This window comes from Zophobas morio, unplaced genomic scaffold (genome assembly GCF_036711695.1).
Source record: "Zophobas morio isolate AGI-343-1 ecotype UQ-CSIRO unplaced genomic scaffold, CSIRO_AGI_Zmor_V1 ptg000002l, whole genome shotgun sequence".
In the NCBI taxonomy this organism is placed as follows: Eukaryota; Metazoa; Arthropoda; class Insecta; order Coleoptera; family Tenebrionidae; genus Zophobas; species Zophobas morio.
In genome coordinates this window covers 873,844-891,299 of record NW_026972107.1, presented here as the reverse complement: position 1 = coordinate 891,299, position 17,456 = coordinate 873,844, and the positions used below count along the sequence as shown (strand labels likewise).

Here is a 17,456-nt window from a genome sequence, read left to right as displayed (position 1 = left end):
GCCCGAATGGATAAATCGCTCCGGAAAGGAAAACCCTTTCCGGACGGACGTAAAGCTAAAAAGCCGAAAGGATGTAATATTAGTAGGTAGCACAGTTGGTATCGATTTTTTATCAAACTTTTATTATACTTATATTAATTTCTGTTCTGTAAAATAACCCGAAAGCCGTCTGACCTCTTCAAAATGATGTCTCCTTGCAACTTGAAGTCTTTTACGTCCACTACTGAGGTAACTTTAAAATTGCGAACGAGAGTAGACAGCAGGACTTTGAGTCTCAACATTGCGTATTTTCTCCCTGCGACAAAATCGTCACCACATACCATTACAAATCATCGAAACTCACCAACGCAATTCCTGGGGCCGGCACTGAAAGGAATAAAACTGTAATAGTGCCTCTGTTGACACCTTTCGGGTAGGAAATTATCAGGGTCGAACTTTTCAGGATTCGGATAGTGTTTAGTGTTGCGATGAATCAGAAAAGGCGGAATCGCCACAGTGGTGCCCTTCGGCAAAATATAATCTCCAGAAGCTAAAACCAAGCGTTAGACTCGATACCCGAATGACTCTCCTTCTCTCACCTAATTTAACTTCCTCTCGGATTATTCTAGTGATAACGGGAACCGGCGAAAACATTCTTAGACCCTCCAGGAGCACCCTTTCCAGGTATTTCATCTCCAAAGTGTCGTTGAAAGTAACAGTACGATCACTACCTTGAAAAATATCCCTCATTTCCTGATAGACGTTCTCTTGAACGTCCGGATACACCCCTAGAATGCAAAGAAAGAAGCTGGAAGTCACCGCCATCGTCTCATGACCTTCAAACAAAATCGTGTTAACTTCCTCCCGGATTTCTTCGTCGCTCAACTTGTTGCCCAAAATCTGACTCGCTTCTATCATAAAATCTAAAAACGCTAAGCGCTTTTTCTCGCCGACGTTGTCATCGCATTGGTCGTCTCGAGGAGAACTCAACCCTTGTTCTTCCAAGTCGGTTTCTTTAACAGCGGCTTCATACAAACTTACGTCGCCTTTCTTCTTCCGCTCGACGAACTCTAACTTCTTTTTTTTGATAATCGAGTCAGTTAAAGTGTGGATGATATTCAAGTGCGAAATTTGTTCTTTGAATTGTTTGGTAAACCGGAAGAGGAAGTCCGGGCGCATCCACAGACGCACGTGTCGGAGGTGAAGAATACCACACATGCTACCAATGGAACCATTAACTGGAGATAAATGTCGCTATTGTACTTACTCCGTTACGGCTTTGGCGTAGTCGAAGCTCGATTTTGATTCTTTAGTTTTCTTGATACCCATTACGGTTTCTGGAAAGTCATTATCTTTAAAGATAGAAGAGCTACATGGTTGGAATACCTAAGAGGACGTCCACGGTGGCCTCACTCGTGTAGTCATGGACATCACAAACTTTCCCAACCACTTCGTTCCTCAACAATTCGACTAAGTCGTTGGCGTTTTTGCTAAAAACAGGCACGAAAGTCTTCAGGATGGATTGATGGAAAGTAGGGACTATCATTTTTCGGTGGGTCCTCCATTTCTCGCCTTTATTGATTAGAATTCCGTCGCCCAACCAAGGCTCGAAAAGATGGTATTCGGAACTCTTTTCCAAGTGGGAGTTGCTCCCCAAGATTACCTAATTCGAATAAAATTAATCAAAATTAAAAAAAAAAGTGATTGGGTACTTCTACGTCTCGTGGGTCGACCAAAACCACGACCAATTTATTCATTAACCATAGTCTGGTGATGTTCCCTTGCTCGTTGTATACTTTTAACGCGTACTCGAAAATTTCTGAAAGTACTTTTTCATTTCTAATTTCTCTAGAGAAAAGTGTTACCTGTTGGGGTTTTATTCAGCACCATCAGTGCATTTCCTAGAATTGGAAGAGTAAAGGGAAGTCCTGGAAGCTTGTTCCCCAGTTTCGCGTAACGCGTACATTGAAACCCGTAGTGATAAAGCGCCAGAAGTCCGGTAAGTACACACAGGAACCACCCTGGAGAGAACAGAAAATCGGAGGAGCTGCGCAAAAATTCTACTACAACACTCATTGCAACACAGATGACGTTTATTGGGAACCAGTCAGTGAAAAACAGGTCAGTAGTACATATGAGTACCGGTTTTTTGCAAATCGTAGTTAAAGTGCGGACAGGTTCAAGGTTCGGAGTTAACAAAAACTGCATTAATTATTATTCATGGAATTATTTCTTTGCAAGAAAAGAAACCTTGACGGTAATAAAATGCAACAATTGTAATAGTCTACTTTTTATTATCATCCAAAAATGTTATTATATTACTAAGAAGTTCGTAATGGTTTTTCCACCGACTTCGTACCTCAACAGTTCGACTAAATTAAAAAAAATTGGTCTAAAGAGTTTAGACAGTACTTCCCTCGCTGTCGGAAACTTGACGACTGCATGCCTATTGTGTTCTTTTTCTCATTACATTTTTGTAGTGGGAATTTAAAAAAAAATTGCGATGACGTCATCAACATTTTTGCAAGGACACGTATATCAGTTGGGATAGATGTAGTGTAATACTAAGAATAAAATTATTATATTCTCAAATTTTCGGGAAAATGAATTGGGTCGTTTTGAATATTGATTTGTAATAATCAATAAAATAACGAAACAATTTACTCACGTATACGTATCAGAGGCAACTGAAAATCGTGTATGTATAAACATTCTTAATTTAAGATGACAGGCGTAACAGCATACGTGAGAGTCAAACAGAGAAACTGTAAACAAAACGACCATCGGTTTTATTGCTTCGACTTCCGCTTATTATATAAAACATTGGGTTTTATTTTAATTCTTGACGGTGAAATTCACAATTGGTTGATTATAAACATGTCTATTTCACATTCGCGGAACCAAGTGAACGCATAAAACAAATGCAGGTCTGTAATGTTAAAGTCGATGTAAATAAGCGTGCTACCCTTATGTTTCAACCGAGTTTTTCCTTTAACAAATTTTGTGTCTACCAAATTGGGTTGGTTGGGGTGTAATACTAATAATAAGTGTTGCCTTTAATTTAATCAATAAAATAAATTGACTTCATTAATTTTTTTGAACCACCTCTTAAGAAAATCTAAAAAATATGAATGGAATGATAAATCACAAGTACAAACTCATCATATTTTTTGCATTTTAGATAGGATTTATTCAGCAAAATTTAAGGGTGTCGTCATCAATTTTTTTAGGAGGGATGAACAAATACATTTTGAACAAAAGTTTACCATGCTTATAATAACTTTAAAATATTCCCAAGATTTCAAAGCATTCGGTTTTGTAATTCCTGATTAAATCGATAAAATAAATTCACGCCTTCATTAATTTTTTTGAGTCACCCTGCATATGCAAATCCAAAAATATGAATGGAATGATAAATCGCAAGTACAGACTCATCATATTTTGTACATTTTAGATATGATTTATTCGGCAAATTTTCGAGCGGACGTCATCAAGTTTTTGGAGGGGATAAGTAAATATATTTTGACTAAACATTTATTATGCTCTCTATAACCTTAAAACATGTGCAAGATGTCAGAGCATTCCGTTTTGTAGTTCCTGATTAAATCAATAAAATATATTTACGCATTCATTAATTTTTTTGAGTCACTCTGTATATGCAAATCCAAAAAATATGAATGGAGTGATAAATGACAAGTACAGGCTCATCATATTTTGTACATTTTAGATATGATTTATTCGGCAAACTTTCGAGCTGACGTCATCAAGTTTTTGGAGGGGATAAGCAAATATATTTTGACTAAACATTTATTATGCTCTTTATGACCTTAAAACATCTGCAAGATTTCAGAGCATTCGGTTTTGTAGTTCCTGATTAAATCAATAAAATATATTTACGCATTCATTAATTTTTTTGAGTCACCCTGTATATGCAAATCCAAAAAATATGAATGGAGTGATAGATCACAAGTACAGACTCATCATATTTTGTACATTTTAGATATGATTTATTCCACAAACTTTTGAGCTGACGTCATCAAGTTTTTGGAGGGGATAAGCAAATATTTTTTGACTTAAGATTTATGATGATCTTTATAGCCTTAAAACATCTGCAACATTTCAAAGCATTCTGGTTAGCAGATTAAAAATTAAATTTCAAAATGTTGTTTTTTAATTTTGATTTTTTTTCCAAAAATCTGGACGTTTCGGGTGAAAAGTCGATTCAGAGTTGTAAACTACATGTGTAGGACTATGTTATTTTATACAATTGAAAACCCATTTACTATGTACAATTTTGAAGTGACGTCATCGCATTAGTGGTGGGGATGATTAGACAAATTTTGGTTAGCGTTTTACCATCTACATGATATTCTTAATATAAGTACAAAATTTCACAACAATCGGTCGAGTACTTTCGGAGATTATCTGTCTAATAAAAATCCGGGACAACAGACGGACAGACGGACAGACGGACGGACAGACGGACGGACAGACGGACGGACAGACGGACAGACAGACGGAAATGGGAGACCTATTTCTTCGTCTTCTAGGGGTCATGAAAGATCGAGAAAACGTAAAAGTAGAGAGTCGGCCGACGGACTCGATTACAATACTTCCTTTGCTTACGCTCGGGAAGTAAAAATCGAAGAAAATTTGAAAAATAGAAAAATATAAAAATCAAAATATCAAGAAAAATTGAAAAACTGAAAAAAAAATTTTAGAAAATTTTGGTGGTCTATTTTTACAAAATTCTGACTTGAGCTGTTTTTGAGTTAATTTTAGGAACCCGTTTATATGTTATCAATATTTTGCCTTTTTTCTTAATATACATAACATTTTTTGAACAATACGATACTCAAAAATATGTTTTTAACTTCTTGTAAAGAAATACGTATTTTGCAGTTAATCTACGCCCCCTTGGTTCACGGGGAATAAAAAAAATCATCACAATTGAGGTAGGGCGGGTGGGCGGGCTTACATTTTGTCTTTTTACTTCCCGAGCGTAAGCAAAGGAAGTATTGTAATCGAGTCCGTCGGCCGACTCTCTACTTTTACGTTTTCTCGATCTTTCATGACCCCTAGAAGACGAAGAAATAGGTCTCCCATTTCCGTCTGTCTGTCCGTCTGTCCGTCTGTCCGTCCGTCTGTCCGTCTGTCCGTCTGTCCGTCCGTCTGTCCGTCTGTCCGTCCGTCTGTCCGTCTGTCCGTCTGTTGTCCCGGATTTTTATTAGACAGATAATCTCCGAAAGTACTCGACCGATTGTTGTGAAATTTTGTACTTATATTAAGAATATCATGTAGATGGTAAAACGCTAACCAAAATTTGTCTAATCATCCCCACCACTAATGCGATGACGTCACTTCAAAATTGTACATAGTAAATGGGTTTTCAATTGTATAAAATAACATAGTCCTACACATGTAGTTTACAACTCTGAATCGACTTTTCACCCGAAACGTCCAGATTTTTGGAAAAAAAATCAAAATTATAAAACAACATTTTGAAATTTAATTTTTAATCTGCTAACCAGAATGCTTTGAAATGTTGCAGATGTTTTAAGGCTATAAAGAGCATCATAAATCTTTAGTCAAAAAATATTTGCTTATCCCCTCCAAAAACTTGATGACGTCAGCTCAAAAGTTTGTGGAATAAATCATATCTAAAATGTACAAAATATGATGAGCCTGTACTTGTGATCTATCACTCCATTCATATTTTTTGGATTTGCATATACAGGGTGACTCAAAAAAATTAATGAATGCGTAAATATATTTTATTGATTTAATCAGGAACTACAAAACCAAATGCTCTGAAATCTTGCAGATGTTTTAAGGTCATAAAGAGCATAATAAATGTTTAGTGAAAATATATTTGCTTATCCCCTCCAAAAACTTGATGACGTCAGCTCGAAAGTTTGCCGAATAAATCATATCTAAAATGTACAAAATATGATGAGCCTGTACTTGTGATCTATCACTCCATTCATATTTTTTGGATTTGCATATACAGGGTGACTCAAAAAAATTAATGAATGCGTAAATATATTTTATTGATTTAATCAGGAACTACAAAACGGAATGCTCTGAAATCTTGCAGATGTTTTAAGGTCATAAAGAGCATAATAAATGTTTAGTCAAAATATATTTGCTTATCCCCTCCAAAAACTTGATGACGTCAGCTCGAAAATTTGCCGAATAAATCATTTCTAAAATGTACAAAATATGATCAGTCTGTACTCGTGATCTATCACTCCATTCATATTTTTTGGATTTGCATATACAGGGTGATTCAAGAAAATAAATGAAAGCGTAAATTTATTTTACTGATTTACTCAGGAACTACAAAACCGAATGCTTCGAAATCTTGAAGATATTTTAAAATTATCATAAGCATGGTAAATTTTTGATCAAAACGTATTTGGTCGTGCCCCTAAAAAATTTATGATGTCACCACAAAATTTTGCTGAAAAAATCCTATCTAAAATGTACAAAATATGGTGAGTCTCTTCTTATGATTTATCATTCCATTCAAATTTTTTCGATTTGCATATACAGGGTGATTCAAAAAAATTAATGAATGCGTAAATTTATTTTATTGATTTAATCAGGAACTACAAAACCGAATGCTTTGAAATCTTGCAGATGTTTTAAGGTTATAAAGAGCATAATAAATTTTTAGTCAAAATATATTTGGTTATCTTCTACAAAAAACTGATGACGTCAGCTCAAAAGTTTGCCGAATAAATCGTATCTAAAATGTACAAAATATGATGAGTCTGTACTTGTGATTTATCATTCCATTCATATTTTTGGATTTGCATATGCAGGGTGACTCAAAAAAATTAATGAAGGCGTGAATTTATTTTATCGATTTAATCAGGAATTACAAAACCGAATGCTTTGAAATCTTGGGAATATTTTAAAGTTATTATAAGCATGGTAAACTTTTGTTCAAAATGTATTTGTTCATCCCTCCTAAAAAAATTGATGACGTCACCCTTAAATTTTGCTGAATAAATCCTATCTAAAATGCAAAAAATATGATGAGTTTGTACTTGTGATTTATCATTCCATTCATATTTTTTAGATTTTCTTAAGAGGTGTTTCAAAAAAATTAATGAGATCAATTTATTTTATTGATTAAATTAAAGGCAACACTTATTTTTAGTATTACACCCCAACCAACCCAATTTGGTAGACACAAAATTTGTTAAAGGAAAAACTCGGTTGAAACATAAGGGTAGCACGCTTATTTACATCGACTTTAACATTACAGACCTGCATTTGTTTTATGCGTTCACTTGGTTCCGCGAATGCGAAATAGACATGTTTATAATCAACCAATTGTGAATTTCACCGTCAAGAATTAAAATAAAACCCAATGTTTTATATAATAAGCGGAAGTCGAAGCAATAAAACCGATGGTCGTTTTGTTTACAGTTTCTCTATTTGACTCTCACGTATGCTGTTACGCCTGTCATCTTAAATTAAGAATGTTTATACATACACGATTTTCAGTTGCCTCTGAAACGTGAGTAAATTGTTTCGTTATTTTATTGATTATTACAAATCAATATTCAAACGACCCAATTCATTTTCCCGAAAATTTGAGAATATAATAATTTTATTCTTAGTATTACACTACATCTATCCCAACTGATATACGTGTCCTTGCAAAAATGTTGATGACGTCATCGCAATTTTTTTTTAAATTCCCACTACAAAAATGTAATGAGAAAAAAACACAATAGGCATGCAGTCGTCAAGTTTCCGACAGCGAGGGAAGTACTGTCTAAACTCTTTAGACCAATTTTTGTTTTAATATATCTGTGTAGACTTCTTTCCACAACATGAAACTTAAAGCATGTTTAAAATGGAATTTTTTTATAAAGAAATATAGATTTTGCTATTAGGCTCCGCCCCATAATTGCAAATCAATGTTTCCTTGCAAAAATGTACCATTTTAACCATGTTTTAAGTTTCTGGTTGTGAAAAGATAGGTATGTATATTAAGAAAAAAAGGCAAAATATAAGCCCCTCCCACCCGCCCTATCTAAATTGTGACGATTTTTTTATTCGTCGTGAGCCAATTGGAGCGTAATTGAAAATTCCTTATTTCTCTTGTATATTAAGAAAAAAACAAACCAAAAATTAAGCCCCACCCACCCACCCTCTCTTTTCTTAGATGGTATCTCATTCGCCAAAATCAGTTTCATCTTAGCAGGTAGTAACCCCGCCCACCCACCTTCTCGTTTCTTAGAAGGTATATCATTTGTCAAAATCAGTTTTATCTTAGCAAGTGCTGATAACTAACTTTTACAAAAAATGATCAAAATTTGGATACATTACATTTGTCTTTAGTTGGTTTTGTTTTTGTTATAAATGTCTTATTTATTAATAAAAAATAACAGCTTGTTTTACTAATAATACTCCACTACTACTAATAACCACTGGAATAATGAATAGTGAAATTTGAGCAATATGCGTAGTGTTTAAAATGTTGATGTTTATACATCGGAAGAATGTCACGTAGACATTTGTTTGATTTGAATGAGTTTATCGCCCCAAAACAGATGACTAAAATTATTCATAAGCCTCCATTGAACAAAATATTCTGAATGTTATTATTATAATTCTTACCTTATCATTATTTTATTGTTATATAGCGTTTTCTCACATTTTCCGGAAAGCGGGGTGGCTCGTTCTTATTTTGATCAATAATAAATTGACCGATTCATTAATTTTTTGAGTCACCTGTTTAAGTAAATCTAAAAAATACGAATGCAATGATTAAAGGTCTGTTCATTTGCGAAAGAATTTATTTGGCAAAATTTTGAGATGCCGTAATCAATTTTTGGGGTTGATACACAGATGATACATTTTTATTAAAAAGTTACCATGCCTATGATAACTTTAAAACATCTCCAAGATTTCAAAGCATTTGGTTTTGTAATTCCTGATTAAATCAATAAAATATATTCACGCATTCATTAATTTTTTTGAGTCACCCCGCATATGCAAATCCAAAAAATATGAATGGAATGATAAATTACAAGTACAGACTCATCAAATTTTCTACATTTTACGTAAGATTTATTCGGTAAACTTTTGAGGTGATGTCATCAATTTTTTGGGGGGGTGGACAAGTAAATATATTTTTAATAAAAGCTTATCATGCTTATCATAACTGTAAACCATCTGCAAGATTTCAAAGCATGCGGTTTTGCAGATTCCAAATTAAATGTCAAAATGTTGTTTTTTGATTTTTGTTCTAAAAATCTGGACATTTCGGGTAAAAACTCAATTCGGAGTCATAAACTACATGTGTAAGACTATGTTATTTTATACATTTACTATGTACAATTTTGAACTGACGTCATCGCATTAGTGGTGGGGATGATTAGACAAATTTTGGTTAACGTTTTACCATTTACATGATATACCTAGTATAAATACAAAATTTGACAACAATCGGTTCAGTACTTTCGGAGATTATCTGTCTAATAAAAATCCGGGACGGCAGACAGACAGACGGACGGACAGACAGACAGACAGACGGAAACAGGAGACCTATTTTTTGGTCCTCTAGGGGTCATGATAGGTCGAGAAAACGCAAAAATAGAGAGTTTGCTTACGCTCAAGAAGTAAAAATAAAGCGAAAGATTAGGCCCCACCCATGCCCGCCTCGATCTCAATTCTCAATTGTGACGAATTTTTCATTCGTTGTCAGATGGAGGGGCGGGGCTTAATTGCAAGATCCATATTTGTCTATAAGAATTTATCATTTTAAACATGCATTAAGTTTCTTGTTCTGAAAAGACAACTACGTATATCAAGAAAAAAGGCAAAATATAAGCCCCTATCTCATTTGTGATGATTTTTACTTCCCGAGCGTAAGCAAAGGAAGTATTGTAATCGAGTCCGCCGGCCGACTCTCTACTTTTACGTTTTCTCGATCTTTCATGACCCCTAGAAGACGAAGAAATAGGTCTCCCATTTCCGTCTGTCTGTCCGTCTGTCCGTCTGTCCGTCTGTCCGTCCGTCTGTCCGTCCGTCTGTCTGTCCGTCTGCCATCCCGGATTTTTATTAGACAGATAATCTCCGAAAGTACTCGACCGATTGTTGTGAAATTTTGTACTTATATTAAGAATATCATGTAGATGGTAAAACGCTAACCAAAATTTCTCTAATCATCCCCACCACTAATGCGATGACGTCACTTCAAAATTGTACATAGTAAATGGGTTTTCAATTGTATAAAATAACGTAGTCCTACACATGTAGTTTACAACTCTGAATCGACTTTTCACCCGAAACGTCCAGATTTTTGGAAAAAAAATCAAAATTATAAAACAACATTTTGAAATTTGATTTTTAATCTGCTAACCAGAATGCTTTGAAATGTTGCAGATGTTTTAAGGCTATAAAGAGCATCATAAATCTTAAGTCAAAAAATATTTGCTTATCCCCTCCAAAAACTTGATGACGTCAGCTCAAAAGTTTGTGGAATAAATCATATCTAAAATGTACAAAATATGATGAGTCTGTACTTGTGATCTATCACTCCATTCATATTTTTTGGATTTGCATATACAGAGTGACTCAAAAAAATTAATGAATGCGTAAATATATTTTATTGATTTAATCAGGAACTACAAAACGGAATGCTCTGAAATCTTGCAGATGTTTTAAGGTCATAAAGAGCATAATAAATGTTTAGTCAAAATATATTTGCTTATCCCCTCCAAAAACTTGATGACGTCAGCTCGAAAGTTTGCCGAATAAATCATATCTAAAATGTACAAAATATGATGAGCCTGTACTTGTCATTTATCACTCCATTCATATTTTTTGGATTTGCATATACAGAGTGACTCAAAAAAATTAATGAATGCGTAAATATATTTTATTGATTTAATCAGGAACTACAAAACGGAATGCTCTGACATCTTGCACATGTTTTAAGGTTATAGAGAGCATAAGAAATGTTTAGTCAAAATATATTTACTTATCCCCTCCAAAAACTTGATGACGTCAGCTCGAAAATTTGCCGAATAAATCATATCTAAAATGTACAAAATATGATCAGTCTGTACTTGTGATCTATCACTCCATTCATATTTTTTGGATTTGCATATACAGAGTGATTCAAGAAAATAAATGAAAGCGTAAATTTATTTTACTGATTTACTCAGGAACTACAAAACCGAATGCTTCGAAATCTTGAAGATATTTTAAAATTATCATAAGCATGGTAAATTTTTGATCAAAACGTATTTGGTCGTCCCCCCTAAAAAATTTATGACGTGACCACAAAATTTTGCTGAATAAATCCTATCTAAAATGTACAAAATATGGTGAGTCTCTTCTTGTGATTTATCATTCCATTCAAATTTTTTCGATTTGCATATACAGGGTGACTCAAAAAAATTAATGAATGCGTAAATTTATTTTATTGATTTAATCAGGAACTACAAAACCGAATGCTTTGAAATCTTGCAGATGTTTTAAGGTTATAAAGAGCATAATAAATTTTTAGTCAAAATATATTTGGTTATCTTCTACAAAAAACTGATGACGTCAGCTCAAAAGTTTGCCGAATAAATCGTATCTAAAATGTACAAAATATGATGAGTCTGTACTTGTGATTTATCATTCCATTCATCTTTTTGGATTTGCATATGTAGGGTGACTCAAAAAAATTAATGAAGGCGTGAATTTATTTTATCGATTTAATCAGGAATTACAAAACCGAATGCTTTGAAATCTTGGGAATATTTTAAAGTTATTATAAGCATGGTAAACTTTTGTTCAAAATGTATTTGTTCATCCCTCCTAAAAAAATTGATGACGACACCCTTAAATTTTGCTGAATAAATCCTATCTAAAATGCAAAAAATATGATGAGTTTGTACTTGTGATTTATCATTCCATTCATATTTTTCAGATTTTCTTAAGAGGTGGTTCAAAAAAATTAATGAAGTCAATTTATTTTATTGATTAAATTAAAGGCAACACTTATTATTAGTATTACACCCCAACCAACCCAATTTCGTAGACACAAAATTTGTTAAAGGAAAAACTCGGTTGAAACATAAGGGTAGTACGCTTATTTACATCGACTTTAACATTACAGACCTGCATTTGTTTTATGCGTTCACTTGGTTCCGCGAATGTGAAATAGACATGTTTATAATCAACCAATTGTGAATTTCACCGTCAAGAATTAAAATAAAACCCAATGTTTTATATAATAAGCGGAAGTCGAAGCAATAAAACCGATGGTCGTTTTGTTTACAGTTTCTCTGTTTGACTCTCACGTATGCTGTTACGCCTGTCATCTTAAATTAAGAATGTTTATACATACACGATTTTCAGTTGCCTCTGATACGTATACGTGAGTAAATTGTTTCGTTATTTTATTGATTATTACAAATCAATATTCAAAACGACCCAATTCATTTTCCCGAAAATTTGAGAATATAATAATTTTATTCTTAGTATTACACTACATCTATCCCAACTGATATACGTGTCCTTGCAAAAATGTTGATGACGTCATCGCAATTTTTTTTTAAATTCCCACTACAAAAATGTAATGAGAAAAAAAACACCATAGGCATGCAGTCGTCAAGTTTCCGACAGCGAGGGAAGTACTGTCTAAACTCTTTAGACCAATTTTTCAATATTTCGATTCTTCAACTTTTCGATTTCTGAATTTCTCGATTGATCTGTTTTTGGTTTTTTGACTTTTCGATTTCTCTGCTGTTGAATTTTTAAAATTTTTGATTTTTCGAGTTAGATTTTTCTGTTGTTTTGATGTTTCGATGATTTGTCGATCTTTCTGTTTTTCCAAGTCTCGGTTTTTTCTTTTTCATTTTTCAATTGTCCGATTTTTGAAATTTGTGATTTTTCGTTGTTTCAAATTTTCGATTTTTTTAATTCCCCGGTTTATCGAGATTCCAATGTTTTGATTTATGGATTGTTAAATTTCTCGAATTTTCCATTTTTTTATTCTTCAATTTTTCAATTATTAATTTTTCGATTTTGAGCTATCGATTTTTCAATTTTTAGATCTTTCGACTTCCTATTCTTTTCGCTTTCTTGAGGTTTCGTTTCTCAATGTGTAATTTTTTTGGTTTTTCGACTTTTCGACTTCTCAGCTTTTCGATTTCTCGATGTTTCGATTTTCAATTTTTGGATTTTGAAACTTTATGTTTTTCCATTTTTCAATTTTCAAACTTTAAATTTTAATTTTTCAGTTTTTAAAATTTTCGATTTTTCAGTTCTTTGATATTCCTGTGGTTGCAATTTTGGATTTTTCAGAGTTTTGATGTTTTTCCGATTTTTGAAATTTTTGATTTCTTGATTTTTCAGTTTTTCGATTTCCCAGTTTACCAATATTTCAGTTTTTTGATTTTTCAAGTTTTCGATTTATTGATTTTTCAACTTTTCGATTTTTCAGTTTGTCGATGTTTTTTATTTGGTAAATTTCTAACTTTTCGGTTTCTTGACTTTTCGATTTCTCGACTGCAGAATCAAAATTTTGAAAAATCCCAAAACTGAAACATCGAAAAATCAAAAAATCGAAAAGTCAAAAACCTGGAAAATTTTGAGATTTTCCAATGTTTCAGCTTTTGAGCTTTCTCAATTTTCGATTTTTCGACTTATCAATTTCTCGATTAATCGACTTTTCGATTTTTCAGGTTTTTGGTTTTTCAACTTTTTTTTTAATTTTTCGATGTTTCAGTTTTGTGTTTTTCTAATACATATTTTGGTTCTTCAATTTTTCGAATTTTCGATTTTTCAATGTTTCGGTTTTTGAATTTGTCGAATTTTTTATGTTTAGATTTTTCGATATTTTATTTTTCATTTTTTAAAATTTTCGATTTCTCGATTTTTCTCGATATTTCTATTGTTCCAATTTTGGATTTTCCAGCGTTTTGATGTTTCGACGAATTCTCGATCTTTCGATTTTTCGACTTTTCGCTTTTAGGTTTTTCGGTTTTTCGTTTTCAGATTTTTAAAATTTTTAGGCTATTCGCCCTCTCTAACGACTCGATGACGTCACACCGAGAAATTATTACATATTGCATAATTTGTTGTTTACTTTGTATAGTATTAATTAACGAGCCGTCAGTGTAAATTATATAATTACACGAGAATGAGTTTACAACATGAGTGCTTCGAACATGATAATTACTAAAGTCATAAAAAAAGTTGTTTACCACGAAATTTAATATTTATATTTGAGTTGAGGAGCAACTACTGAAAACAGCTTTCTTATTAAATAAATGCTTACTCAGCAACCTTATGAATAATCATGCAGTTAAACCACTTGGTGCGTCAATGATTTTTTATTAACGTTTTCAAAATTTTTGCATTTGAATATTTATAGTTTATTGTGGAGACCGACTATTGTGCACTTATATTTTATTATTCCGGTTGAAGTTTGTTAACCAAGGCCACTGTCTGTATTTCAAACAGCGCCTTTAAATTTTTATTCCTTTGTATATTGATTAATGATATATAATGATATATAATAAGTATTAAATTCAGAACAAGGTCCAATTTAAGGCAAACACCAAAATACAGCTTATTCTATTCTCTAGTCTTTTTATTATGTGGATGTTAAGCATACGAGTAATCATCAAATCAAACAACTTTACTTCTTTGTGCGTTTAATTAGTATATAGGATTTCATTTGAAAAAGTAGTCAAGTTACGTATTAAATACAAAACCAATTTATTATTGCATCATTTATTGTTCACTAAACTAGTTCAAGTTTCAAGTTTCCAATTGCTAAAATTGTGTATTAACAAACAACAACAACAACAACACTAATTTCTATTTTCTAAAATAACATGAAAGCCGTCGGACCTCTTCAAAATAATGTCTCCTTGCAACTTAAAATCTTTTGCGTTCACCACAGACTTCACCTTAAAATTGCGAACGACAGTAGACAGCAGAACTTTGAGCTTCAACATTGCGTATTTTCTCCCTGCGACAAAATCGTCACTACGTACCACAACAAACCATAGAAACTCACCAACGCAACTCCTGGGGCCGGCACTGAACGGAATAAAACTGTAAAAGTGCCTCTGGATGCACCTTTCGGGTAGGAAATTATCAGGGTCGAACTTTTCAGGATTCGGATAGTATTCAGCATTGCGATGAATCAGAAGCTGCGGGATTCCCACAGTGGTGCCCTTCGGTAGAATATAATCTCCGGAAGCTAAAACTAAGCGTTAGACTCGACACCCGAATTACTCTCCTACTCTCACCTAATTTAACTTCCTCTCGGACAATTCTAGTGATAATGGGAACCGGCGGGTACATCCTGAGAGTCTCTAGGAGCACCCTCTCGAGATATTTCATCTCTAAAGTGTCGCTGAACGTAACCGGACGGTCGCTATCCTGGAAGATATCTCTGACTTCCTGGTAGACCTTCTCTTGGATGTCTGGATAAACCCCTAGAACGCAAATAAAGAAACTGGAAGCCGCCGCCGTCGTGTCGTGGCCTTCGAACATGATCGTGCTAACTTCGTCCCGGATTTCTTGGTCAGTTAACTTGTTCTTCAAAGTGTGACTCGCCTCTACCATAAAGTCCAAAAACGCCAACCGCTTTTTCTCGCCCACGTTGTCATCGTTGTCGTCTAAGTCGTCCCGAAGAGCGCTCCCGTAACTCAAGCCTTGGTCTTTCATCGTGTTTTGGTTTTCGTCTTCTGTGTCTTTAACAGCGGCTTCGTACAAACTCACATCGCCTTTCGCGTTCCGCTCGACGAACTCCAATTTCTTTTTTTTGATAACCGTATCGGTTAACGAGTTGATGGTCTTCAAATGCAAGATTTGTTCTTTGAAAAGTTTGCTGAACTTGAAGATGAAGTCCGAGTGCATCCATAGTCGAACGTGTCGAAAGTGAATAATGCTACACATGCTACCACACAACTGTTAACCAGAGACACGTTTTTCTCTTTTACTTACTCCATGACGGCTTTGGCGTAGTTGAAGCTCGATTTTGATTGTTTAGTTTTCTTGACACCCATGACGGTTTCTGGAAAGTGGTAATTAAACTTAGACGGGATACATGGTTGGAATACCTAGGAGGACGTTCACGGTGGCCCCGCTCATGTAGTCGTGGACGTCGCAGATTTTCCCAAGCACTTCGCTCCTTAACAATTCAACTAAGTCGTTGGCGTTTTTGTTGAACACGGGCATGAAAGTCTTGAGGATGGATTGGTGGAACGTGGGGGCTATCATTTTCCGGTGGGTCCTCCACTTCTCTCCTTTGCTTATGAGAAGGCCGTCTCCCAACCAAGGCTCGAAAAATCTGTATTCTGGACTTTTTTCCAAGTGGGAGTTGCTCCCCAGGATTACCTAAACGAATAAATCAATCGAAATTGACAAAAAAACTGGCTGCGTACCTCCACATCTCGCGGGTCAGCCAAAACCACCACTAATCTGTTAATAATCCACAATCTCGCGATTCTTCCTCCTTGTTCTTTGTGTATTTTTAACGCGTACTCCAAAATTTCTACAAGACTTTGTCATTTCGGGTTTCTCTAGACAAAACTGTTACCTGTTGGGGTTTTACTCAGGACTATGAGCACATTTCCTAGAATCGGAAGAGTAAAAGGAAGCTCTGGAAGTTTGTTCCCCAGTTTCGCGTAACGCGTAGATTGAAACACATAGTGATAAATTGTCAAAAATCCGGCAAGTACACACAAAAACCAACCAAAATACAACAGCAAGTTGTACGAAGTGGCCAAAAATTCCGCTGCAACGCTCATTGTAACTCAGGCGAGATTCACTGCAAACACCTGAACACGAAAATAGTGCAGCAGTATAAATATTCTATTTCCAAAACAAAATATTCAAACGCATAATATTTCAGTTGAGGGTTAAGTTCAAGGTTTGGATTTTTGTAAGTTAATCCGTGTTGTCGTGTGTTTTGTATTAAAAAATTCCCTTGTAATGAGTCAACAACGCTTCAATTTGTAATATTTTGTAGTCCAAGAACAATACAAAGTAGAGTAGGTTTATTTCGCGATTGTTAGAATGGTAAAACTGGTCATATCTAAGGTATTTTGGATTACGCTGATGCCTGGTGCTCTTTTCTATCAATTTTTGGGGATCTTCGCTTTGCGTTTCTACTTTGTAGCGTAAACTAGGGGAGCACTGTTTTAGAATACGAAAAAGACGGGTTCCTTTTTTTCTGCCGCTTTGTTGGTGACTTTGAGGTAAAAACAAATGCGTGTAAACAATTTTTTTAGTGTGGGTGTTAAACAATCTGAAGAGTAATCATCAGATTAAACAATTTTGAGAATCGATCTTTTAAACTAATTTATTGGATCGGAAACGGGATCGTACTGTATGGGTCGAGAAAACATAAAAGTGGCCATTCGTCGGATGGACTCGATTACAATACTTCCTTCGCTTACACTTTTGTGTTTGTAACTTAGATAAGTTTGCCATCT

The 17,456-nt window shown here is 34.3% G+C and overlaps 2 protein-coding genes across 2 annotated transcripts; both read right to left on the bottom strand.

Moving 5' to 3' along the window:
• Positions 1–134: 134 nt before the first annotated feature.
• Positions 135–2,116, bottom strand: LOC135123388 (cytochrome P450 4g15-like). The gene is made up of 7 exons (XM_064047997.1): positions 1,845–2,116; positions 1,692–1,798; positions 1,366–1,642; positions 1,247–1,316; positions 579–1,198; positions 344–529; positions 135–295 (listed from the first exon to the last, which is right to left on the bottom strand). Exons 1-7 carry the CDS (start codon positions 2,053–2,055, stop codon positions 135–137), a joined length of 1,632 nt encoding a protein of 543 aa, XP_063904067.1. The 5' UTR covers positions 2,056–2,116.
• Positions 2,117–14,723: 12,607 nt separating this feature from the next.
• LOC135123378 (cytochrome P450 4g15-like) lies at positions 14,724–16,809 on the bottom strand. The gene is made up of 7 exons (XM_064047986.1): positions 16,559–16,809; positions 16,404–16,513; positions 16,080–16,356; positions 15,964–16,033; positions 15,264–15,916; positions 15,029–15,214; positions 14,724–14,980 (listed from the first exon to the last, which is right to left on the bottom strand). Exons 1-7 carry the CDS (start codon positions 16,767–16,769, stop codon positions 14,820–14,822), a joined length of 1,668 nt encoding a protein of 555 aa, XP_063904056.1. The 5' UTR covers positions 16,770–16,809; the 3' UTR covers positions 14,724–14,819.
• Positions 16,810–17,456: the final 647 nt, after the last annotated feature.